The following is a 25,559-nucleotide window of genomic DNA, read 5'->3' as shown; positions in this document are numbered from 1 at the left end:
CCTCTATGAGGTGGATTGATTCAGTGACTGGGATAATTGGGATGGGAGTGTCAGAGACAGTGCGATTGGCACAGGACAGAGCGGAGTTTAGGGCTATTGTACATAGGGTCGCTATGAGTCGCAGGCGACTCGACGGCACATAACAACAACAGTCAAACTCCCAAGCCACGCTGAGGAAGATGTGGCAGTCTCTTTTACAGCCTTGGGAACCTACTCTGTAGAGTCTCTGAGTTGGAATGACTTGCTGGCATTGGGTTGTTTTAAGTGGCTAGTAATACAGGGATCTGCACATTGGGGCCTATTAGCGAAGAACAATTTTTTTAATTTTTTGTCATTACATTCTTTTAAAGGGTTTTAAAAAGGCAAATAAAACCAACATATGACAGAGATTTTAAGTGGTCTATGAAGCCTAAAATATTTACTAGCTGGCCCTCTCCAGAAAAAGAAAATTTCATATAGGTTTTCCGCTTATTTTTTTTTCCCGTTTGCATTGTGATTCATACGAATATTCCCATGCATTGTGTTTTAAAAATTAATCACCATTGATTGGTGCCCTCTGTTACCCTGTCTTTTCAGATCCCCACTGGATCTTTCCTAATTCCTTTACCCCCTCTCTCCACACAGTCATATAGACTCTTCAGAAATTTTACTATTACCACATTTCTCACAGCACATCTGAAAAACATGGGTTAGGATTAAAAGTAGAATTTGCATAATTTTTCAATTGTATAAAACTATCCAAGAGAATGGGAGCTCTGATAAAATCCAGAAAAGAAGCTGTGCTGTAATCCCAAAGGCATATGGTTTTAATCCACCAGCTGCTCCCTGAAAGAAAGATGAGCAGTCCTTCCATCTGATATACTGCCTCTGAAAACCAACTGGAGGGTCAGCTATGGGTTGGTTCAGACTCAACAGCACACAAGAAGAAGAACATCCAAGGGAACAAAGCAGTTATGTGGCTTAGATTTTTAAAATTGGCCATCTTAATATAGGTATGATACTTGAAAACTAAGTAAACCAAGTATATTATTTTCCCTCTTTAACTATCTGTCAGCTCCAGCTGGGTTTGAAGAAGGTAATTTTTCTAGTGCAAAATTTTTCATAGTTTTTGTAGAATCCTTCCATCATCCCGTACATCTGTTTTGTTTTCAGTGGTGTGAATCTTTGTGTTCTTGGACATATCCTGTATCTACTTGAACAGTAGACCATGTCTGTTCAAACTGTTAAGATCTTTTATTTCCATCACACAAATCTTGAAGACCTAAATGCTGATTTGTACATTTAACATCTTTCCAAGGTCTCTAAAAACAAATCAATCCATGAAGTTGTATCATCTCACCTTTTAGTCAGCAAACTGAGGAGTGTGACTTTTTCTTTTAAAAGTTATGGAATCCTATTTAAAAATACCATGGCTAGTTGGTAAGTCAGATTCATAAGCTCTTCACACTAGATATTGTAGACTGCTTTTATAAATTTCCACTTGTTATTAGGTGCCCTCAAGTCAAATATGTCTCCTAGTGACCCTGTGAACAAAAGATCTGAACCTAGTCCTGTCCTGTGCCATCCTTACACTTCCTGACGTACAAGAGCTCATTGCAGCAGTCACAGTGTGTCAGTCCACCTGGTTTAGGGTCTTCCTCTTCTTCGCCAACCCTCCTCTTTTTCTAACATCATGTCCTCCTCCAAGGAGGCACTTCCTAGCAACATGTCCAAAGTATATGAGGCAAAGCCTCATCATTCTTGCCTCCAAAGAGCACTCCAGCTGCACCGTCTCCAAGAAATATCTATTCATTCTCTTGGCCGTCCATGGGATGTTCAGTACTCTTTTCCAACATCACAGCTCAGAGGCATCAGTTCTTTTTCTGTCATCCTTATTCATTGTGCAGGTCTCAGATATATACCTAATAATCGGAAAAACTATGGCCTGGATCAAATCTCCACAGGTTTTAAGCTTAAGAACCCAAGCAGCAGAACTCAAATGCAGCTCTTTCATGAAGTTAAATAGAAGCATTAAGTTACCACCTTTGCTTCCCCATTCATGCTACTGTGCTGTTTTACTTTCTGCTTCCTAAATCATCTTGTGTAAGTCTTATGCCATTTAATGTTACATTTTCTCTAGTAGAGCTAAAAAACCTGATACTATGTTTAAGATCTCAGACATTTGCTGCTATAAACATTTACCAGACTTTTCTGGATTTATAAAATAAAATCTCCCTGAGAGGGTGATGTACCTCCTCACAAAATTGCTGGTAAGTGTACCTGTAAACGCATTCTTGTTCCCCAAGCGTTTTGGAAACTTAAAACCAATTTTTTAGTTTGTGGCTAAGTGTATACCCAGTGAAACATAACACAGTTTCAATGTGTACCATTTGGTGATATTGGTAACATTCTTTGAGTTGTATGGTGATGCTCAGCCTCCTTTATGGTGTTGCTCATTGCCTGTAAACATAAACTTACTGCCCCCTTAAAGCACCTCTCTGATCTGATCTTTCAAGTTACTGTTGTAACTTGATTTTATATAACTAAATCTTTAAAAAGTGTGATTCTACCCTGCATTGAAAAACAAGGAACTCATGCAATATTATTCAAAATGGGTGGCCCTGGAGTACATTATGCCTAGTGAATTATCTGTCACAAAAAGACAAATAGGGCATGGTGCCACTGTTATAAAACAGGACTGACATCAAGGTTGGAGTGAGACTGAGAAAGATGGGTTCAATAATGTATACTGCATTGAAACATGAGGGAGAAAACTGTTTAAAAGGGATATGTGATTAGGTATTTTTGTCATGACAGGAGTCCAGAGCGAAGGCTACATGGTGGAGTGGACTTGGGGGAGGGATTGTAAAATAATGAAAGAATTTTTCTTTCACTTTTCCAAGAGGGTAGTGTACTAGGGGGGAGGGCTGGGAGGGGAGAAAAGTGCAACAATGAATGAATGGAAATACAAAGTCTGTAAATTTTCATTGGAATTAATAATAAATTTTTTTAAAAAGGATAAAAAAATGTGATTCTACAGGTAGATATTTTTTAACTTGCAAAACTAAAATAATTGGAAGCAAGAGTGACATCCGCTTCCTAAACAACATGCCTCTGGAAACTCTATGGATAAATGACGATAGTTCTAGAAAAGTTTCAGGCCTTTTGTTCAAAGGGTTCCTGTGAGTGGTGCTTCACTTGACAGCAGTCAACAACAAAAAACTAAACTGAGTCTTTGACTCAGTTACTGGGGTAATGGGGGCAGGTGTGTCAGAGACAGTAAGGTTGTTTCAAGATAGAGCAGGGTTCAGAGCTGTTGTACATGAGGTTGCTATGAGTCTAAAGTGACTTGATGGCACGTAACAACAACAAACTAAGTTATTATCTGGTTTTAGGAAAACTTCAGGGATATTTAATGATTATCTCAGAGTGATAGGTCAAGCATTCAGCCTTTATGGCTCCAGGAAGTCTAGAATCAGTGAGAATTTTAAATTCTGTTCTGTATTTCCCCTCCTTTTGATCTAGATTCTTCTTTCAAATCTTTGATTAAAATGTTCATTAAGGGTCAGTAGCAGGCACCATTGAGTTGGCAGAGATTCCCCAGTAAGTAGGCAAGTAGGCAAGTACAAGCTTAGTTGTGCTTTTTTACTAACCTGTAGAAGCACTTTCATGTAGGTTTCACTGCATCAGCCACAGGCTTACTACTAATCTGTAGTGCTTACTATGTATACTGTCCTGAGTAGGGACTGGGAATTAGAAAAAAAGACTGATTCTCTAGGAGCCCTAGAAGCACAGCAAATTAAATGTTGGGCTGAAAACCACAAGTCTGAAAATCTGATCCCTCCAGCCACCCATTGGGAAAAAGATGAGGTAGTGTCCTCTGTGATTTATAGACTCTGGAAACCCACTGGAGGGTCCACTGGGAGTCATTTCTCACTTGAGGGCAATGAATGAGGGAGTGAGGATTAGCTCTGTTGGAGCTTTTGCACTGAAGGGTTTTGTTATTACTTAGTTGGATAGGAGTTCTTTGTCTATAACAAACTTTTCTAGTTTAACTTGCTGTTCAGTGGATTGCATACTTGTTTAGAAATAGGGAGTTCAGTGCTAGTTCCTTACTATTCACAGTGTAGGTTATAGACTACCAGCATTGGCTTTGAAAGGCTAGATAGAAAATATTTAGGGGGGGAAGATAATTTTTATAATTAATTAAAAATACAAAACCACTTTAGGGCCCCTTTAAAATTGTGAAAAACCATTTTTAGCTGGAGGATCAGACTCAGTCCTTGGGCCATAGTTTGTCAACCTCTGATCTAGGAGTTTGTTGGAAAAGTAGAATTTCAAACATTATAATATACTAGAATTTAAAAATTATAATCTGATTTAACAAGATTCCCAGGTAATTTGTATGTACACTAAAGATTTCCCCAAACCAGTAGTAGAGTTCAGGGAACTCTGGTGACATTGTGGTTAAGATATTAGCTGCTAACTAAGAAGTTGATGGTTCAAAGCAATCAGCTGCGTCAAGGGAGAAAGATGAGGCGGTCAGCTTTTGTCAAAATTTGTTGTTAGGTGCAGTCAGGTCCTTGCTGACTCAGCGACATCTTGTACAGCAGTACATGTGAATGAAACTTGGACACCCCACCCCAATGACAGCAACTTAATAGGAAATCCCAAGCTGTTTCAGTGTTTGTTGTGTGTCATCCTCTTGTTGCAGTCACTGTGTCAGTCCCAGTGAGGGTCTTCCTGCCGTTGGCTGAGTGTCCGACAGCATGCCCAAAGCGTGTGAGGTAAGGTCTCACCATGCTTGCTTTTCTTTTTTATTGTGATTTGAGAGAGAGGTTACAAAGCAGATAACCTTTCCGTTGAAGCATTCATACTCATTTTGTTTTGGAACAATAATTACAGTACCCACAATGCAGCTGCACCTTTTTCTTCTTCCTCCCTGTGATTTTTCATTTCCTCAGCGTTGTTCTGAGGAGCGTACTGACTGCATCTCTTTAAGGCATGCTCATTCATTCATTGCAGCATTTCCTGATATATTTATTATTGCTTTCCAGCACCACAGTTCAAAGGCGATTTCTTTGATTTTTTCTTAGTCACTGTCCAACTTTAACTTGCATTAGAAGTGATCGAAAATACTGTGGCCTGACTGGTGCACATAGATCTTCAGTGGCATCTTTCACCTGTAGCACTTTAAAGGGGTCCTTAATTACAGTGCAGTTTGCTTTCTTCAGTTGTGTTTTCCATGGAGGTTACTCTTGGATCCAAGTAAAAGGAAGCCTGTGACAAGTCCAATCTCTTCTCCTTTTATCATGGTGTTGCTTGTTGGTCCAGTTAGGAGAGTTGTTTTTACTGGTGACTTAGTGGGAAGAAGCTGCACTGCAATCCTGAAGGCATGTGGTTCAAATCCACAAGCTGCTCCATGGGATAAAGATGGACAGTCTCCTCCCATGTGATTAACTGCTTCTGAAAACCCACTGGAGGGTCAACTTTGAGTCAGTGGTACACAACAACAACAGTCCATACTGAAGACTGTTTTTGAACTTCATCAATAGTGCTTGGATACCCTGTGGACCATTTTAGTCTGGTCTGTAGGTTTGTGAGTTATAATTGACTCAGTGGCAATGGATTTGAGGTTTTTGGTTTGGGTTCAGGTTTAGTTTTTTAAGTTTTGTGTTAGAACTCTACCCTGGCTGTAATAAGAATCATGTGGGAGCTCTTTAATGTTGGATGCCTATGTCACACTCCTGGAGATTAGAACTTTAATTAGTATGAAGTGGGCATGTATGGTATTTTTTTAAAGCTCCTGAGCAATGCTGTTATATAGCCAGGATTGAAAACTACTGCCACAGCCACAGTTTGGCACCACTCTTCTCATCCAGAGTGGGAGTTATTTCCTACCCACTGAAGCAGAACTGTCCTGACTTGTTTTGACCAGTAGTGTTTGTGGCAGAAGTAATGTGTGGCGTCCAGATCAGATCAAGAGGTCTGGCAGGTTTCACCTTTGCCCTCTTGGATCATTCCACTGTCATGGTAAGAACTCCCTGCCAGATTACTCCCTGAGGCTGTGTAAGAAAGATACCTGGCCTAGCTGACAGCCAACACAAAGGCTTCAGATAATAGGACTAATGCCATCTCAGACACTCCATTTCCTACAGGAGGGACTTCAGGGAGTCCAGGGAAAGCTGAGCACAGATGTTCAAACATGTTGTGAGGCACCCACCGTGTGACACATACGACTCGTGGTGACCCTATGAACAATAGATCAGAACCTTGCCCTACCCTGTGCCATACAAAATGAGAGAATAATATATTTGATAAATTTTGTTTTTTAGTAATAAAGGAAATAATTGGAAAGCTGCTGCCAAATCAGAATCTATTGACGAAAGAAGAAATTATGCTGCCTTCACCATTATATTTTCATTGCTATTTGAATGATAACTTACAAATGGATTTTCAATTCAACCATTCATACACATTTTGATTTATACTGTTAAGTACGGTACGGTGTCACCATTCTTTTTGCCACCAAAACTGATGTGTCATTCCTGCCTTCTTCCTTTTGTTGTTGTTGAATGCCTTCAAGTTCAGCACCACTCATAGTGACCCTATCAACAAAAGGCCTGAAGCCCTTCTACAACTATCGACATTTATCAAAGCTTATAGAGTCTCCAGAAGCATGTTGTTTAGGAAGTGGATGCCACTCCTTCCAAGCCTTCTCCCTACTAGATTTCAAATTCAAAGCTATTGTAGTCATTCATTTTATTTGATTAGATGACAGCAAAGAGAACTGGGAAGGAGGGAAGGCAATTTTAGTTTTCATTACCTGCAGCACATGAAGGTACACAACTACATATTGAGTGAGCTGGCACAGTTCTATCCAACATGGTCCATGTGCCTAACTGTGATGTTACAAAGTGCCTTCTTGGGGGAGATGTGTTTAGAAAATACATATATTCTCACACACCCCTACACGCTGTATCTGATAGTTCAGAAATTGACTTGAAGCAGGCATGATGTTTAACATGCAGTTGATGTCCTCAACCCCACATTTGTTTCTGGTGAAAAAAAATTTTTTTTTTAACTCTTGTAATTTGGGTGAAAATTTTCAGAGCGGATTGATTTCTTTCCTTCCTGACAATTCACTCACATTTTGATTCCTGACATGGAAGTGTAGCAGCACTCTTTCTAGTTCCTCTTGTGTTTACGGTTTCCATTTTTCCTTCTTCCTATCCCTTCCTACTCTCCGAACTTTGTCCTTGAGTGCATGCTGTCCTTTTGGTCTCATGTGGTTCGTTGCTGTAAGAAGTGTATACTACCTACCATGGTGTTACTGTTCATCTTATAGACCTCTCTGTTGTTGACTGTTCATGAAGTTTCTGCTAACCAGTTATTTTTAGAATTAAATTGTTATCCTTCTTCCTAATCTTTCTTAGTCTGGAAACTCCACTGAAACATATCCACCTAGGGTGATCCTGCTAGTATTTGAAATGCCAGTGACAACAGCTTCCACCTTTATAACAACGTGCGAGCCATCCTGATACACCTGCCAGGTGGATAGTGGTTTAAGTCAGGAAGGGTGTGAGCCAGGGTTTTTTTCATCATGCTAATTTAATCTGTGTGCCAAGCAAGTAGTCTGAGAAACTAGACTTTATGAAAAAGAATGCAGCTGGCATCAGGATTGGAGGCAGATTCATTAACACATTTTAATATATATGTATATTATACAACCTTATTTGCTGAAAGCAAAGGACTTGAAGTTAATGGTGAACATCAAAGACTTCAGCCTTTACTATGGATTATACTTGAACATTTAAACATAAAAAACCTTTCAAAAAAAGGCAGCCACAGATCTTCACAACTGGACTAGTGAGTAACCTGATAATAAATGGAGAGAAGATTGAAATGACCATGGTTTTCGTTTTACGTGTATCCACAATCAACACCCATGGAGGTGCAGTCAAGAAATCAGATGATGCCTTGCCCTGGGCTGATCTGCCGCAAAGGACTTCTTTTTTTTTTTTTTAATTTAAATTGATTATTAAATTCAGTAAAAATTTACAGAGACTTTGGATTTCTCTTCATTGTTGCACTTTTCTCCCCTCCCAAGCCTCCCCACTAGTACACTAACTACCCTCTTGGAAAAGTAAAAGAAAAATTCTTTCATTGTTTTACAAACCCTCCCCCAGGTCCACTCCACCATGTAGCCTTCGCTCCAGACTCCTGTCATGACAAAAATACCTAATCACATATCCCTTTTAAACAGTTTTCTCCCTTATCTGTTTCAGTGCAGTATACATCATTGAACCCATCTTTCTCAGTCTCTCCCCAACCCTGAGGTCAGTCTTGTTTTACAACAGTGGCACCGTGAAGTATTTGTCCTTTTATGACTGAGATATTTCAGTCAGCATAATGTCCTCCAGAGTCACCCATTTTGAATAATATTGCATGAGTTCCTTGTTTTTCAATGCAGTGTAGGATTCCACAGCTTCTTTATCCATTCGTTTGTGGATGGGCACTTAGGTTGTTTCCAATTCGTTGCTATTGTGAACAAAGCCACAATAAACATGGGTGTGCATATATCTGGTCTCTTTGGAGTATATTCCCAGTAGTGGAGTTGCTGGGTCAAATGGTATCTCTATTTGCAACTTTTTGAGAGATTGCCATACGGCCTTCCACAGTGGTTGCACTATTTTACACTCCCACCAACAATGAATAATGGTTCCAGTTTCTCCACAGCCTTGCCAGCATTTGTTGCTCGCTGTTCTGTTAAATTTTGCTATTCTGTCTGGGGTGAGATGATATCTCATAGTTGTTTTGATTTGCATCTCTTTTAGAGCTAGGGATTTTGAACATTTCTTCATGTGCTTGTTGGTCATCTGAATGTCTTCTTTGGTGAAGTGTCTATTCATATCCTTTGTCCATTTTTCTCTTGGATTATTTACCTTTATCTTGTCATGGTTGCAAAGGACTTCTTTAAAGTATTATAGAGCAAGTATGTTACTTTGAGAACAAAGGCATGCCAGACCCTAGCTGTATTTTCATTTGCCTCACATTCATGTGAAAGCTGGACTGTGAATAAGGAAGACTGAATAATTAATAAAGAATAATTAGGGTGTTGGTACAAAATACTGAGTACACTAATAGATTGCCAGGTCTCTTAACTCATTGCTGACAAGTTGAAATTGCCTGATAAGTGACCTTCCAGGGGGGGTTTAGAGGCTGTAAATTGTACAGGGGATTGCCCACATTTCTTCTGCGGCTAGTAGATTTGGTGACTTGGCCACCAGATCGCTTGAGTTGCCAGAAGAATAAACAGATCAGTCTTGGGAAAAGTGCAACCAGAATGCTTCCTAGAAGTGAGGGTGGGAGAGCTCTGGTGGCCTACTGGCAAGAAGCTGCATTGCAATCCCAGAGGTACGTGGTTTGAATCCACCAGATGCTTTGCTAAAGAAGGAAGGGCAGTCTCCGCCCATACCAGTCAGATTTGATTTGACAATGCACACACAAAAAATAATATTTTTTAAAATGTAATAAAAGACAGGGTGGTGAGATTTTTATGTCATGTATTTTGGGTATGCTATTAAGAGGGGCTGGTCATTCTTGGTAAAGTAGAGGTTTAGTGAAAAAGAAGACTCAGTGCAATAGATTGACACAATGTCTGCACCATTGAGGACTGTACAGAACCCAGCAGTGTTTCATTCTATTATATAAAGAGTGTTTCAAACCAACAGGAGTTGTTTGAAAGAAGGTTGAACCATAGGATTCTAAGCTCAAATGAAAGCTGTATAAATAGCCAACATGGGGGTTTCAACTTCTGACCTCTAAAAAGGGAAAAATCTCCATTAACAACTTCAACAGCACGAAGCAAATTCCTCTGAGGTCTCTCATGCACCCATGCTCCCACAGCACTTTCTGTCAATTCTCCCACCAGCTGTCCTTCCCACGACCTTCACAACTCCCATCGCTAGGTGGCCTCGCAGAACTCACAAACTGTATTGTCAATTATGGAGTTTATTGGGGAAGTGACAGGTTACAGTTCAGGTTGGAAACACTCAAAATAACAATTCTTTAACCAAGACAGCTTCTCCAGCATTCTTGTAGGCAGGCCTACCTCTAACCAGCTTTGTGGCTATAGGCCCTGCCTGGAGGCTCCTGGCCAGTGTTACAAAGTTCTTTGAATTCTGCTGATTACGTTCCTCCCCTACTAGTAACTAGGTTAAGGAAGCAGATCGAGTTCAGTTCTGGATCACACCAGTCTCTGGTTTTCCACCACCTCTGCTGTTCCTGCTGCATCTGGTCTTGATCTCAGTCTTTTATAGGAACCTCTGGCCCAAAGGACATGCTGCATTCTCTACTGCTACTTTCTTGATGGTAGCAAGATTTTAGTTTTCTACTCCTAAATCTCCTTGATTTAAATCTAGCAGCATGACAAAACAGACCCTTGTTAATAGAGCATTATTTGAATGTTACCACTTTGAGTGTTACCACCTAAAAGGTGCTATTTGCTTCATTTAAGTTATTAACAAGTTACCCAGTGCCATTGGTGGAGCCACATACACCTCACATTTGTATAGTTCTATCTCTCCATGTGTTGAAAGCCAAAGCCAGTAGCTGGGGAAAACATGTTGCATAACCAGCTATAGCACAACGGTGTCTTAAGGGCAGTAGGCTCACAGGATGTGCCTTTATCAAACCAGGAAGCCTAGTCTTTTTCTGATTTTGAGTTTTGTACCACATTTTCTCCTGCTCTATCTGAAATCTAATGTGATTAAGAGGGTCAGCAAAGATTGGGCACCATCTAATTCTTCTCTTTTCAGCGTTATGGAGGCTGGAGTTCATATGGTCCATGCCTTTGAGCTGTGATGCTGGAGAAGAGTATTGAGAATACCGTGGACTGCTAGGAAAACAAACAGATTCATCTTGGAAAGGATTAAACCGGGTGGCTCCTTGGAGGCAAGGATTCTGAGGCTCCGTCTAACATACTTTGGACATGTGAGGAGAGACTGGTCCTTAGAGAGGGACATCATGCTTGGGAGTGTGGAGGGATGGCACAGGAGAGGAAGGCCCTCTATGAGGTGGATTGATTCAGTGACTGGGATAATTGGGATGGGAGTGTCCGAGACAGTGCGATTGGCACAGGACAGAGCGGAGTTTAGGGCTGTTGTACATAGGGTCGCTGTGAGTCGCAAGCGACTCGACGGCACGTAACAACAACAACATTAGTCTTTTGGAGTAATTGTGTATGTTTTTTATTTTTTTCATGCTTCTTTGTGTCAATGATGAGAGACCAATAGTTATACCATAGAAAGGCACTCATAGTTCCCCGGTGGTCCCATGGATCTGCCTCTGGCTTCAGCAGTGTTTGGACGGAACAGACCCGGTGACTCCCCTATTCTAGCCTCCAGCTACCCTCCACCTTCATCTCTAGGCGTAACCTTGGGACCATCTTAGCTATTTCCTATTTTTAGGACCAGCTAACACCGTTTTTTTTGTTAACCCCCAAAACCTTGATCAACCTTGATGAGCTCTCAGATCTGTCAGAATTATTCTGCTGAAGCAGAGACTGGTGTCAACCGTCTGGTCAACCTGCACATGCGGGCCTCTTACACCTACCTCTCTCTGGGTTTTTATTTTGACCACGATGATGTGGCCTTGGAAGGCATGGGACACTTCTTCCGTGAGTTAGTGAAGGAGAAGCGCGAGGGTGCCAAGGATCTCTTGAAGCTGCAAAACCAGCACAGCAGCCGTGTCCTCGTCCGAGATATCTGGAAGCCATCCCAGGATGAGTAGGGTAAAACCCTGGACGCCATGCAAGCAGTGCTGGCCTTGGAGAAGAACCTAAACCAGGCCCCTCTGTATCTGCATGCCTTGGGCTCTGCCCACTCTGACCCCCATCTCTGTGACTTTCTGGAAAACCTCTTCCTGGATGAGGAAATGAAACTGCTGAAGAAGATGGGAGACCATTTGACCAACATTAGAAGACTGAGTGGCCCCAAGGCTGGGCTGGGTGAGTAACTTTTTGAGCATCTCACCTTCAAGCATGACTAGGGACCTGCAGGGACCTTTAGGAGGGACCTCTGCGTCCCCCTGCCATCTGCAGCAAGCTTCTCTTTCCCACCCTGATGTAGAATCTATCCACCCAGAAGCCCCTTGCCCAAGCCTTGGACCAAATGAAACAATAAAGCTTTTTGCAACAGCTGGGAAAAAAAGGCACTCATGAGCTTTTAAGACCCCGGTTACTCTGCACCAAAGTGGGATGTAGAACATTATCTTTGTGAATTGTGTTATACCGGTTGACTTTTAACATCTTTCATGACTATAATCCTGTGCCTCTGAACTCCAGAGGTGTTTCTCTCAGGGTGTTTTGTGATGGCTAAGAAATTTTCATTATTTTGCTCACTATAGACTCTGTTGTTATGTGCTGGCAAGCCACCTGCAACTCATAGTGACTCTGTATGCTCTGTGATGTTCATGGGTATATTTGCAGCACATACATATGGAGAAATTTTCTCTGACAGACCTATGTATATTTGTGCGTGTAGTCACATTTGTCTTGCTACTGCTGTTGAGCTTGCATCTCTGTGTATTTCTCTAAAGAAATTGTTATTATTACTGTGATTGTGTGATATTTGTGTAGTTTTCAAAGTAGGTAATTATTCTTTCATCATGTCCAGATTCTCTAACCTGGTGTATCTGTCTACCATTCTAGACATTGTGCTTCAGAGCTCAAGAGTGATCAGATTGTCTTTGATCAGGTCTCTGTAAGCTTTTGGAAATACAAAGGAGTCTTATCTTTTACATTTCTTGGTCTAATAGGAAAGACGTGATTTTAGAACTCCACGCTACTGGATTATAACTTGTGATCTTTATTTTACTGTATTCCCTATACTTTTGTTTTGACCCCAAGTAATCTCAGGAGTAGATTTAAGGCCTTGAACACTAATGAAACAGAGGAGCTGTGGGAAGATAGTAAGGATATTGTTCATGAAAAAAGCAGAATGTCATTACAAAGAAGACCAAAATGGATGTCAGAAGAGACTCTTGAATATTGAACTAGAGAACTGAGAAGCCGAAGCAAAGGGAAGAGATCAAGTTAAGGAGCTGAATAGAAGATTTCAAAAGGCAGCTCGGGAAGACCAGGCAAAGTATTATATTGAAGTATTATAGCAAATGAGCAAGGAGCTGGAGTCAGAAAATCAAAAGGGCCTAATTTGCTCAGCATTTCTTAAGCTGAAGGAACTGAAGAACACATTTAAGCTGTGAGTTGCAGTGCTTAAGGATGATTTGGGCAGAATATTGAATGATTTGGGAAGCATTAAAAGAATATGGAAGGAGTATACAGAGTCTCATTGTACTAAAAAGAAGTGGTAGTGGTGATAGAGGAGGAAGTTCAGGCTACTCTGAAGGACTTGGCAAAAAAGTAAAGCCTCAGGAATCGATGGAATGCCAGTTGACGTATTTCAGCAAACAGATGCTGCCCTGAATGTGCTCACCAAGTTGTGCCAAAAAATCTGGAGGACAACTGCTTGGCCAACTAACTGGAAGAGATTGATATATATTTCCATTTTTTTAAAAAAAGGTGTCCCGACAGAGTGTGGAAATTATCAAACAATATCGCTAATATCACACACTAGCAAAATTCTTCTGAAGATTATCCAGAAATGACTGAAATAGTACACTGACAGAGAACTACCAGAAATACAAGCTGGGTTTAGAAGGGGTCATGGCACTAGAGACATTGCAAGATAGATCTTGGCAGAGAGTACCAGAGAGATGTCTATCTGTGTTTCATTGACTATACAGAGACATTTGACTGTGTGGATCACAATTGTGGCTAACCTTGAGGAAAATGGGAATCCCAGAACACTTGATTGGGCTTATTTGAAACCTACTTGGACCAGGAAGCAGCCCTCGGAACAGAGCAGGAAAACACTGCATGGTTCAAAATTGGGAAGGGTGTACGCCAGGGATGCATCCTGTCTCCGCGCCTTTTCAGTCTATATGCAGAACACATCATTGAGGAAGCAGGGCTTTATGAGGAGGAATGTGGCATCAGGATTGGAGGAAGACTCATCAACAACAACCTGTGTTACACTGATGACACAACCTTGCTTGCTGAAACTGAAGAAGACCTTAAGTGTTTGCTGCAGAAGGTCAAAGGACTGTAGTCTGCCCTATGGATTGAAGTGTAACATCAAGAAGACGATTCTCACCATTGGGCCGGTTAGCAGTACTGTGATAGATGGAGAAGAGATTCAGGTTGTTAACAATTACAATTTGCTCAGCTCCACAATCAACACCCTTAACACCAGCAGTCAGGAGATCAAAAGACGAATTGCATTGGGAAACTCTGCCAGGGACCTCTCCAGAGTGCAGAAAAGCAATGCTATCATTCTAGAGACTAAGGTATGCCTAATCCAAGGGCATGGTCTTCTCAGTAACTTGTTATGCTTCAGAGAGTTAGACAATGACTAAGGATGATAGAAGAAAAATTGATGCCTTCAAATTGCAGTGCTGGAGAAGAGTCTTGAACATACCATGGACTGCCAAGAAGAAACAGTTCTTTCTTGGAGAAGGTGAAGCCAAATTTCTCCTTGAAGGCTAGGATTTTGAAGCTTCGTCTCATATATTTAGGGCATGTGACCAGGAGGGATTGGTCCTTGGAGAAGGACACCACACTTAGAAGGGTGAAGGGACAGCACAGGAAAGGAAGATCCCTGATGAGATGAATTGATACAGTAACTGAGGCAATGGGGTTAGTGTGTTGTAATTAGTTGAGACTGTCTCAGGATAGGGCAGGTTTTAGAGCTGCTGTACATGGGGTCGCAGTGGGTCACAGGCGTCACGGGTGACTCGACAGCACATAACAATGACAATATCTTAATTGTTTCTTTATTTGGTAGGCTGAGCTCTGAGTTACTTTTGCATATTTAATAAGTCAATATCTGTTATGCAGGATTAGTATCGACCTCTTTACACATTATGCAATTTGGGAATGTCTTTGTAAGTAAGCTGATGGCTGTTTAAATCAAGTGGATCCTGATTTAACATAAGGGAATTGGGGACAGGTAGCTAGTTTACTTTCTCATCCCTGCTGTCCAGTCTGACTCATAACGACCTTCTGTCGAATGTATGATGCTGTTCAATTTTATGAAAGGAGACTTCTAATCTTTCTCTCCTGGAGGAGTTGGTAGATTCAAACCACCAACCCTTGAATTGGCCTCCCAAAAGTTGCTCATTATGCCACGATTTTTTTTTCTTTTTCATTTTCTCTGGTTCAGAGATGTCAAGGCTAGTATCTAAATCCCCAAACCTTTCTTTTGCCTTTTGAGTTCTAGGCATAGCGTTTGCTGTTTATGTCAGAAAGGCTGGGGAGAGATAACATCAGTAGTAGGTCCATTTGTTTCAGGTAAACAAAACCTTTCTAAGAAGCTCCTGAAAAATTGGCAAGTCTCATTTGGCCAGAACTCTATGTAACATGACCAGCCCCATCCATAAGGGAGATTGGAGAAGTGATTCTATCTCTCTTCCCTAGACTCCAGAAGGAGCCCTAGTTCTGTAGTCAATAAAACATTGGTGTAAATAAAAGGTCAGTGGTTCAAACCCACAGCCACTCTGAGGTGAAAAAATGTGACCTGTCTGCTTTCATAAAGATCATAGCAGGGGAACCCCAAGGGGCAGTTAACACTGTCCTTAAGGTTGGGTGAGAGTTGGAATCTGCTCAGGGCAGTGGGTTTGGTATGGATAGTTTGATAACGACTACAGAAAGTAGGCAACAGAAAAGGCTTGGAGATAGATTAGATTCAGTATTAGCTTACAGTGTGCACCAAAGGATATTCAGAAAGCTATTAACAGGGAGCTCAGAGTAATTTAGGGCAATGTTAGCACTGCTTGAATAAGTGAATTGCTTTAAAATAGATTACTTTGAAAAGAATAGAATTTATTTGGAAATATTACTTTATTATCTCCCACTCCTACCCCATAGTATTTCTGAGAATTTGAGCAGAGGAATGGACTTGATTTTAAAGAGAGAGCCTGCATTCTGATCAGATGAGAGTAATAATTATAATAGTTACATTATTTTTCTGAACTGTATTTGTTTCCAAATGCCTTCATATTCTACATCTTTTTTTATGCTAAAAAGAATTTCTCAAAGTATAATTTACATATAGTAAAATGTATAAGTCTTCATTAGGTTAATGGTGTTTCTGAGTTGATTCCAGCTCATTGAAAACCTTTTCTGAGTTGTCATTAAGTGCTGTTGCATCACCTGCAACCCCTAGCAATCCTGTGCACAATAGTTCTGAACCCTGTCTTATCCTGAGCTAATCTCACTCTCTCTGACACATCTACTCCCATTACTCCAGTTACTATGTCAATCCATCTCCTCCAAGGTCTTCCTGTCTTGTACTGTCCCTCCACCCTTTCAAGCATGATGTCCTTGTCCAAGGATGGGTGATCCCTCCTAACAACATGCCCAGAATATGTGAGGTGGAGCTTCAAAATCCTTCTCTCCAAGAAGCAACTTGGTTTTACCCTCTTCAGGGCAGACTTCTTTTGACAGTCCATGGAATGTTCAGAAGTCTTCTCCAGCACCACAACTCAAAGGTACCCATCCTTTTGTCATCCTTAGTCATTGTCCAGCTCTCTGAAGCATAGCAAGTAATTGCAGCCATGGCCTGGATTAGTTGCATCTTAGTCTCTAGACTGACATTGTTGCTCTTTAGCACTCTGGAGAGGTCTCTGAGAGCAGATTTTCCTAATATAATTTGCCTTTTGATTTCCTAACTGCTAGTACCAATAGTGTGAACCAAGCAAGCTGAAATTGTTAATAATCTCAGTCTCCTCTCCATCTGTCCTAGTGCTACCAGTTGGGCCAGTGGTGAGAATCTTTGTCTTCTTGATGTTGAGTTTCAATCCATAATGAAGACTGCAGCCCTTGACCTTCTGCAGCAAATGCTTCAGGTCCTCCTCAGTTTCTGAGTAGATCTGCCCACTGGATTTCCTAGGTTGAAATCATTGCAGGAGTAGATGTCCAATCTTTTTTTCACCCTTGCAGCGCCACTATTGTTGGGTACTGTTGAATAGAACTGACTCATAGTTGACTCTCCAGCAGGTTTCTAGAGGTGATGAATCATACAGGAGGAGATTTCCTATCTTTCTCCCATGGAACAGCTGGTGACTTCAAACAATCTGCCTTTAAGTTGGCAGTGCAGCTCCTTAGCACTAAGCCATCAAAGCTCCCTGCAGACATGCTTCTTGTTACTGCTATCATTGTTGAATCAAGTATGACTCATAGTGACCCTGTGATCTGAGCTCTGTCCTATCCTGCGTCATCCTCATCATCTCTTACATTCTTGAGTCCCTTGCAGCATTTACTGTGTCCGTCCGTCTCATTGAGGGTCTTCTTTATCACCTTCCATCTTTCCAGAATGATGTTCCTTTCCAAGGACTGGCCCCTCCTAAAACATGCCCAAAGGATATGAGACAAAATTTAACCCTCCTTAAGAGCACTCTGGTTGCACTTTCTCTAAGACATATTTCTTTGTTCTTTTGGCAGTCCATGGGATAGTCAGTGCTCTTTCCCCAGTACCATAACACAGAGGCTTCGGTTCTTCAGAGGTGCTTGTGTTGTTATATGCCATTGAGTCATCTGCGACTCAGAGACCCTAAATACAGTAGCACTGAAGCCTAGTAGGATTCAAATTGCTGATCTGTTTAGTTAACAGGTGAGTGCTTGCATCATCGGGGCTCAGTCCATGGACTTTTTTTCTTTCCAAAATGGATTTATTTATTGAAAAATCTCAGGGATTAACATGTATTTGCTGGGAAAAAAACTCCCAAAAAACCCAAACCAATCTCAGCAATCAATGTGATGCCAGATACACTGAAAGCCCCTGTAATGAACACATGCAGGCCCTAGGTGGCCATTCCACGGATTTGGATAATGCATCACTTAAATCAAGATGAGTGTTTTCATCACTACAGAACATTCCCTACTGCCTCTTTCTAGACAGGCCTCACACTAAGCAGACCTGTTTTAATTTTTATCACCACAGATTAATTGTACCCACTCTTCTGGTCATATAACTGTAATCACACATATGTACTCTTGGGTTTGACTTGTTCGGCATATTTTTGGGATTGGTTCAGTATGTATAATGTTTGTTGGATTTTATACTCCATTTTACTTATTTTTACTGCCCCCCCCTTTTAAAATCTAAATAAAATTAACAATCATTCTTCTTGTATTCCTTTTAAGATAATTGGACTACCTCTTTATTAGGGGCTTGGTTTGCTGGAAGGTATACAGCTATACAGCATCACAGAATGGGTCATCTAGTGGGGACACAGGTCATAATTGAGATAAAGTATTCAGGAAGGGTAAGGAGAGACCTCCCTAGATTTGAGGAGCTTGGAAACAGTTCCTGGTAGAAAAGCTACATGAGAATTAGAAGAAGGGGTAGGGGAGAGCCAGAAGAGAAGTATACCAGAATAAAAGAACCAATTTCTCTTGGGCAGAAGCAAGCAGATCACTGGAACTGCAAGGAAGTCGTCGTAGCTGAGAGGCTTTGAGGAGGGAGGTAGCTGATGGACAGTTGCAGCAAGGAAGAGGATAGGACTTATATATACTAAGTATGATATGAAGATCAGGAATTGTGATGACTGCAGGTGAGTTATTTATGTGTTTAATTTAAAGTGAAGGCAGATTGAATGTGACAAGATTGGAAGCAAGAACATATGTCAGGAAATGGTAAGAGTGTTCCAGGCCAGAGGGGTCGATGGCCTAAGCTAAGGAGTTGTATTTGGGATAATGAGATGTGGGCAGATCTGAGAGATGTTAAAATAATACAGGTGTTAGAACTTGGTGGTTAATTGTGCAGAAAGAGTGGATAATGAACAGTAATATAGTTTATTTTGATGATTAGGTCTATGAAAGTAAGGGAATATTTGGAGGATAAGAGCGTGACTTCAGTTTTGAAAGTATTTGAGGTCAAGGTGCTTTCAGGACACCAATGGCAAGATGAAAGCCTGAAGAAAGCTCAAGCCGGAGTCCTGGTCTAGTAATAAAGATTTTTATATTATCAGCAAATGTGACCAACCAGTTGTGGAAGTAAATGAGATCACTCAGGGACTGTGTTTTGATCATAACTCTGGCAACAGAAAGAGCCTGAAGAAAGAGAGGACTACAGCACCCTGGGAGTCCCTGGGTTTCGCAGATGGTTCATATGCTCAGTTACTAATTGAAAGTTTAGAAGTTGAAGTATATGCAGAGGTGCCTTAAAAGAAAGACTTGGCGGTCTGCTTCCGAAACACCAGCCTTTGAAAACTGTGGATCCCAGTTCTCTGGCACAGGGACAAGGGGCACATGTCAGAGTTTACAAGGTGTGAACCAGGTGAACCCTGGAGACCACTATTTAGATCAGAAACCAGTGAAATCTTTACGGAAGTAATTGAAAAAAAAAAAGTGACCATCTTGATGGGGCAGTAACTGGAGGATTATGGAAGTTAATTTCAGGAGATAATGGCAGAGTATCAGCATGTTTAAATAAGAATAGTCAAGAGACAGGTTGATATTCCTCCTGCTTATCCCTGACCAGCTAGGGAAAGAGGGGAGAGCTCATTGTCGTGAAATAGCAGAGTCCTTGGATAGAATTTTCCGCTGATGAGTTTAGCAAGGGAGTTGAGTTGGTTTTTGTTTGTTTAAGGTGGTAAGCCTTTTGAACTAAATGCTGAAGACAATGTGATTTTTTTTTTAAAAAAAGTTTTGTAATAGTAAGGGATGGAATGTCTTGAAAATGGAATTACACACATATGTATTCTAAAAGCCCAAAGCCCAACTCCTGCACCTGTTACATGTTGGTAGCACCCTTCAGTAGTGTGGCAGATGTATTTCCCAGCAGGGCCTCTGTTAACATAAACTGCAGGCCTGTTGGCAAGTGGAGTCTACTTGTTTGATGAGCTCTGATTCCATATTGGCAGCTCTGCTCTTTAGCTTAGTATGGTATCTCCAGTCCTACTTCCATTCTCCAGCTTTCAGTCCAAATAGTTATTTCTCCTGGAGGCGGGAACACAGGTTGAATATTCAGAAGAAAGAATAAGTGTCAGTGAAGAGTGATTGGCTTTCAGTGGAAAGGCCTTTTCTGGCATGGCATGGGCTGCAGTTCATAGCAGTTTTATAAACTTGAAAATCTTTCCCTATCCTGCACCATCATCACAGTCTCTTATGCTTGTTACATACCTGCATCTATCCATCTGTTGAGGATTTTCCTCACTCATGCTCATGCTCTCCTTTCCCTGTCATTATATCTTCTTCCCTTCTGACATGCCCAAAGTATGTGAGACAGAGTTTCACCATCTTTGCCTCTAAGGAGCACCATGGTTGCACTTCCTCCAAGATCACTTTGTTCTTTTGACAGTCCTTTGAATATTCATACTCTTCTTAACACCCAATTCAAAGGCATCAGTTCATTATCTAAATTTCAGATGCATGAGAAACAATTGAAAATACCATGACTTGGATCAGGTGTACCTTAGTCTCCAAACTGACATCCTTGCTCTTTACCACTTTCAAGAGGTCCTAACAGCAGATTTCATTGCAATACAGAGAAGGATGTTAATAAAACCAGAATTTAATGAAGTTCCTGCTTGTTAATTTCCATTCCCTTTCTGATCTGAAATAGATGGCAAGATCATTCCAAAGAAATTGTTCAAGGAAGAATAGGTAGAATTGAGGGCTTCAGAGTATTGAAGAATCAAATTAGCCTTTGAGTTATGGTAGAGAGCGTTCTAGGGGAGCACAGAAGGAAGCCTGCAAATTCAGTGAAAGTTGAAAGTTCCATGTAGTTGTGTAATAGCATCAATCAGTGTAGGTGTGGGGACAGAGGCTGGTGGATTTCAAACATTTGGAATTTTGCTGGATTGGAGTGATAAAAGGACCAGAGAACAAAGAGGTTGAAGGCATTGGCACAGTAATTTCTGCGATGGCCTGTGGGTGTTAGGCTGCTCATGGAAAGGAAGGAAGGGAAATTACTAGATAGCAGAAAATAGCTGGGTCAAAGTGTGTACCGTTTATTGAGGTCAAAGAAATTATAATCATAGGATTAATGGTTTTAAAATGGAGAAGAAATGAAACACAATGTGTATGAACAACTGCATGCAATCCTGTCAAATTTTTAAAAGGACAAGATAGGAGATTGTAGTCAGAAAGAGGTGTGATCAAAAGATTGGAAATGAAGGGTTTTTAATTGGCAAGGCCTTATGGTTATAAGGATCCTTGGTGCAGCAGTTAGGACTCAGCTGCTAACCATGAGGTTGGTGATTGAACTCACCAGCTGCTCTGCAGGAGAAAGATCGGGCACTCTAGTCTTGAAAGATTTGTTGTTACATGCTGTGGAGTCAGAACCAACTCTTCAGGTTTTCAGAGGCTGTAAATTGCACGGGAGGGGGTTGAATAGCTGGTGCATTCAAACTGCCTGCCTTTATGTTTGCAGCACAGCTCCTTGCCTTAGGATACCAGAGCTCTCTTCATAAGATTTAAAACCTTGGAACCCCAGTAGGGCAGTTCTCCTCTGTCCTGTAGCATGCCTGTTAGTTGGAATAGACTCGTGGTACTGAGTTTGGGGGTTTTGGGGTTCCTATGTGATAATAGATAATGATGGAAAGCCATGTATGTCTGACTACCCAGCAAAGCTTCAAGGGACTGGTACCTACTGGAGTAGTGAGATGCATAACCAGCACAGCCTAGGGAGCTGCTGTGAGCAGAGGTGAGGGTGATCAACGGAAGCACTCGTTTTCTCTCATCCTGAGGAGTTTGTTGTTTCTTCTTTTATCCCTCTTTCATCACTTCTACCTTAGTTCAAATCTGTTTCTTTCGTTCATTTAAGTGAATAGTTGGCTTCCTTTCTTACCCAAAATAAGGTGAGAAACTCCTATTTTAGTGCTGGAACACCATGTAACATTAATTGCTTATCACAGTTAGATCTCTAGTTCTATCTAGATTCCTTTTTGCTGCCATAGTTATCTTTAAATCAAAGATCGAAGGATGTAATATTCCCTTATAACTCATTTCATTAGTACCTAGTACCTGGTGGAGAAGCCCAAAATTCATCAGAATGGTACAGTGTGGTTGGTGGGAGGAGGCTACATGACAGGGCACTGGGGTCCCGATCATATCCGACAGAAGGGGCTTCCTGGGCAGATGCAAAATCTAGAGTACTCAGGTGTCGGGCAGTCAGCAACCAGACTGGCAGTCTGACTAGTCAAATACCAAGGCTTTCTCAGGTCATCCTTTTCACTCTGCTCAGTCTCTGAATGGAGTTCTTCCCAACAGTAGAAATCCAAAAGCAAAAATCTTTGAAAAAAGAAGAGTCTGGCTCCATAGTGATAATGAAGACATTACGATAGTGTCTACCAACAAAATCAGGTGAAAAAAAACTGGTCTTGTGGTGGTAAAAAACATGAAACTTCTTGGTCTCCACTGGTCTAGTGAAAAATTTGCATGTTGGACAAATTGCTCTTTCTAAACATGGGTAAAAGGTGAAGAAGAAAAAAAGGAGGATACAGTGTTGGGGGCTTTTAAAAATTTTGTTGATACTTTAATGAAAGTTTAAAGAAAAATTGGATTTCCATTCATTCATTCATTGTTGGCACATGTTCCTCCCTACCCACCTCAGTTCACTTTTCCCTTCAAAAATATTTTCATTTTTACACATACTGTGTTAGTTTTAAGCATCTTTTCAAGGGTTTGACTGCACCCAGCCACATTGGCCTATTTGCTACATTTTAGCTTTCTGCTTGAATGTGAGGTGCCTACTCTGACTTCATTGGAAGATCTACATAAGACAGAAAAGTATAAAAGAATAAGACAACATGAAGTTCTTAAAACCAAGAAGAGAACATTTGAGAAATAGTTAAATAAGAAAAAGGAATGTAATCCACCAGATGCTTTGCTGGAGAAGGAGAAACAATCTCCTCCTGTACCAGTCAGATCTGATTTGATGGTACACACAACTAATAAAAATAAATTTAAAAAAAAGAAAAAGGAATGTGAGGAAAGTAGAAGATTAATATGGGAGGAGCATGTAGCATATTAAAACAAAATATCTGAAGTTAAGTAAACTCTTACTTTAACTCAGGAGAAAAAGGACTAGACATTTTTGCCTGGACTTGATTTTTAATTGCCTATGTTCTTGTGGCCTAGAGCTAAGGAGTGGCATTGTCATCCTGAAGGTACCAGGTTCAAATCCACTATAGGAAATCCACTCCATAGGAAAAGGATGAAGTGTCCTCCTTTACAGAATATAGCCTCTGAAAGCCTGCTGGAGGGTCTGCCGTGGGTTGATTTTGAATACACAACATGAAGAATAAAGGAGAAAACTGTTGATTTTATTTTTAATGTTATTGACTGAAAACAATAAAACACAGACACAAAGAAGTCAGAAATGATGCTGTTTATAGAGGAGGAGTTTCCTTTTTTGGGGGACTAAGTTTCAAAAGTGAGGCGACCTCTCCCCATGTCTGTCTGTTGTCGAGGAACTTTGATTATAATGGAAGAAGACTACATTTCATGAGAATAAAGATGAAGGGGCCTCTACATGGTCTCTACATGATCTAACTAGGGAGTTAGGTTACAAGAAAAATTTTTAAAAGTTTGGGTTTGGCTGCATCCCCTATGAACACCTGACACTGGGATCCTTGCTGGGCCTTAAACGCATCGCAGATATTCCAAGCCCCAAGAACAACCACCTGCTACGCCAGGGAACTTTGTCTCTTATCTCCACTGAGAGTCCCCTGTGTTGATGAGGAAAGAAGTGGAAGTCCTCCAGGCTGGGAATATTAAAATGCTATTATCTTTCTGTTTGTCTCGTGCTTCTACTCTACTTACTTACTAAACCATAATTCACTTGTGGGTTGATTTTGAGTGGGAGTATCAAAGAACTCTGGAAACCTTTGAGTATATCTGAATAAGAACTCCCAAGGACTGTAATGACTTGCTGCTTGTACAGTGTTAAAAGTCCCCCTGGTTTAAGTGGGCTTCTTTTTTTACTTTTTTGAAAAAAGTGGGGAGAGCTTCTTTTAAACTAGACAAGTGAGATAAACAAGGGCAGGGTAGCTGGGGTCATGCATCTGTGTAAGGACTCCCAATAAAGCCTCTGACAAATAGATTTGGTGTCTAGCCCCAAAACTGGTTGTGGAATAATGGGAGATGAGGTGGGAGGAATCGCTCAATTTATAATGATTACTGCTTACTGAAACAGAGCCCTGGTAACATCCTGCATTCGGTGTTAAATCTACACCTGCTGTGCAGCAGAAAGATGGGCAGTCTCCTGTAAATATTGGGAATGGGGAAGGAGTTGCTCTGAGTCAGAATCGACTCAGTGGCACTGGGTTTGGTGACATAACAAAAGTGAAGACTTATTTTGTTGATGGGTGCAGAGAAGCAGCACACTCTACAGTTGCTGTAGTTATCTCTCTCAAATGTTCGTCTTTGGCTCCTACTTGGGCCTAGGAGTCTTGGCTCTTTTAGGTTCACAGAGCAAGAAGAAACATAGTGGTGAGGCTTACAGAGATTGAAGCTTGCAGGACACAGCACTGTTTCTAATCTCTTATTTTCTTCCATAGGTTTAACCTTTTTATTCAACAAAAATGTGGATTCAGAAAAGCACCCAGGAAGGTTGAACCTCGAAGATCAGACACGGGGATAAGTGGTGAAGCCTACAAGAGAAGTTCTTTGATTCCTCCTGTACAAGAAACAGTCTTCTATCCTTCTCCCTATCCTTTTAGGACTCTTATAAAGCCTTTCGTTTTCACTATTGGGGTAAGAACTCACGTAACTAACGGTGACCTGTGCTGCTGCTTGAGCAGTGTGAAAGTTCCATTTGTTCTAAGTGGGTTTCCTTAAAATAAGGGCAGGTAACTTCAAGAGTATAAATCAGGCATCATGAATTCTGATCACAAGAACATGAGTTTAATAATTGCTTTTAAGTCTGGCTTAGTTATGTAAGCCCTGGAGGAGAAATTTAAAGGTCTTTGACTTGGTATAATATTGCAAGTAATATCAAGTTGGTATTTTGAATTTATTTAAAAATTCCTAGCTTTAGAGAGAAGAGGGGAGAACCCCAAAACCCAACAACAAAGTTAAATAATAATAAAATTTTGTTGCAAGGTACATAGATAGATATTGCACACTTTTATTTATATATACATTTGTGTGTGTGTGTTTGTACACCGTCAAATTGGATCTGACTGGAGATTGTCCCTCCTCCAGCACAGCATCTGGTGGATGAACTGCTCATGTCTGGGATTGCAGTGCAGCTTCTTGCCACTCGGCCACCAGAGCTCGCCATTAATGTACTTTATTTAAGAGTGTACAGCTTCTTAGTATTTTCATCTCTGTTGGGTGGAAAAAAACCAACTTTTTTTTTTAAAGCAGAAATTTATTAAAATCCATTTATATAGTGTTTACTCACACAGAAAATGTACAGCGTCAACATTCAGGCAATCAACTCCATTCTCAGGACTTTGAGAGATAGAAATCTCTGCCTTCCTCCCAATATAATATTTCCATACATACC

General features: G+C 40.9%; 1 protein-coding gene across 2 annotated transcripts in view; it reads left to right on the top strand.

The window, feature by feature from the left end:
* PARL (presenilin associated, rhomboid-like) overlaps positions 1-25,559 on the top strand; it is a 69,941-nt gene that overhangs the window by 4,072 nt on the left and 40,310 nt on the right. For both annotated transcript variants that reach the window (XM_006884057.1, XM_006884058.1), the window contains exon 2: positions 24,607-24,802. In XM_006884057.1, coding sequence (XP_006884119.1) covers positions 24,607-24,802 — 196 coding nt within the window. The remainder of the gene's footprint in view (positions 1-24,606; positions 24,803-25,559) is intronic.

Source organism: Elephantulus edwardii, unplaced genomic scaffold, assembly GCF_000299155.1.
Source record: "Elephantulus edwardii isolate Elephantulus edwardi_28Jun2011 unplaced genomic scaffold, EleEdw1.0 scaffold00031, whole genome shotgun sequence".
NCBI lineage: Eukaryota > Metazoa > Chordata > Mammalia > Macroscelidea > Macroscelididae > Elephantulus > Elephantulus edwardii.
Note: the sequence above shows the minus strand (reverse complement) of the source record. Positions and strands in the feature narration are given on the sequence as shown.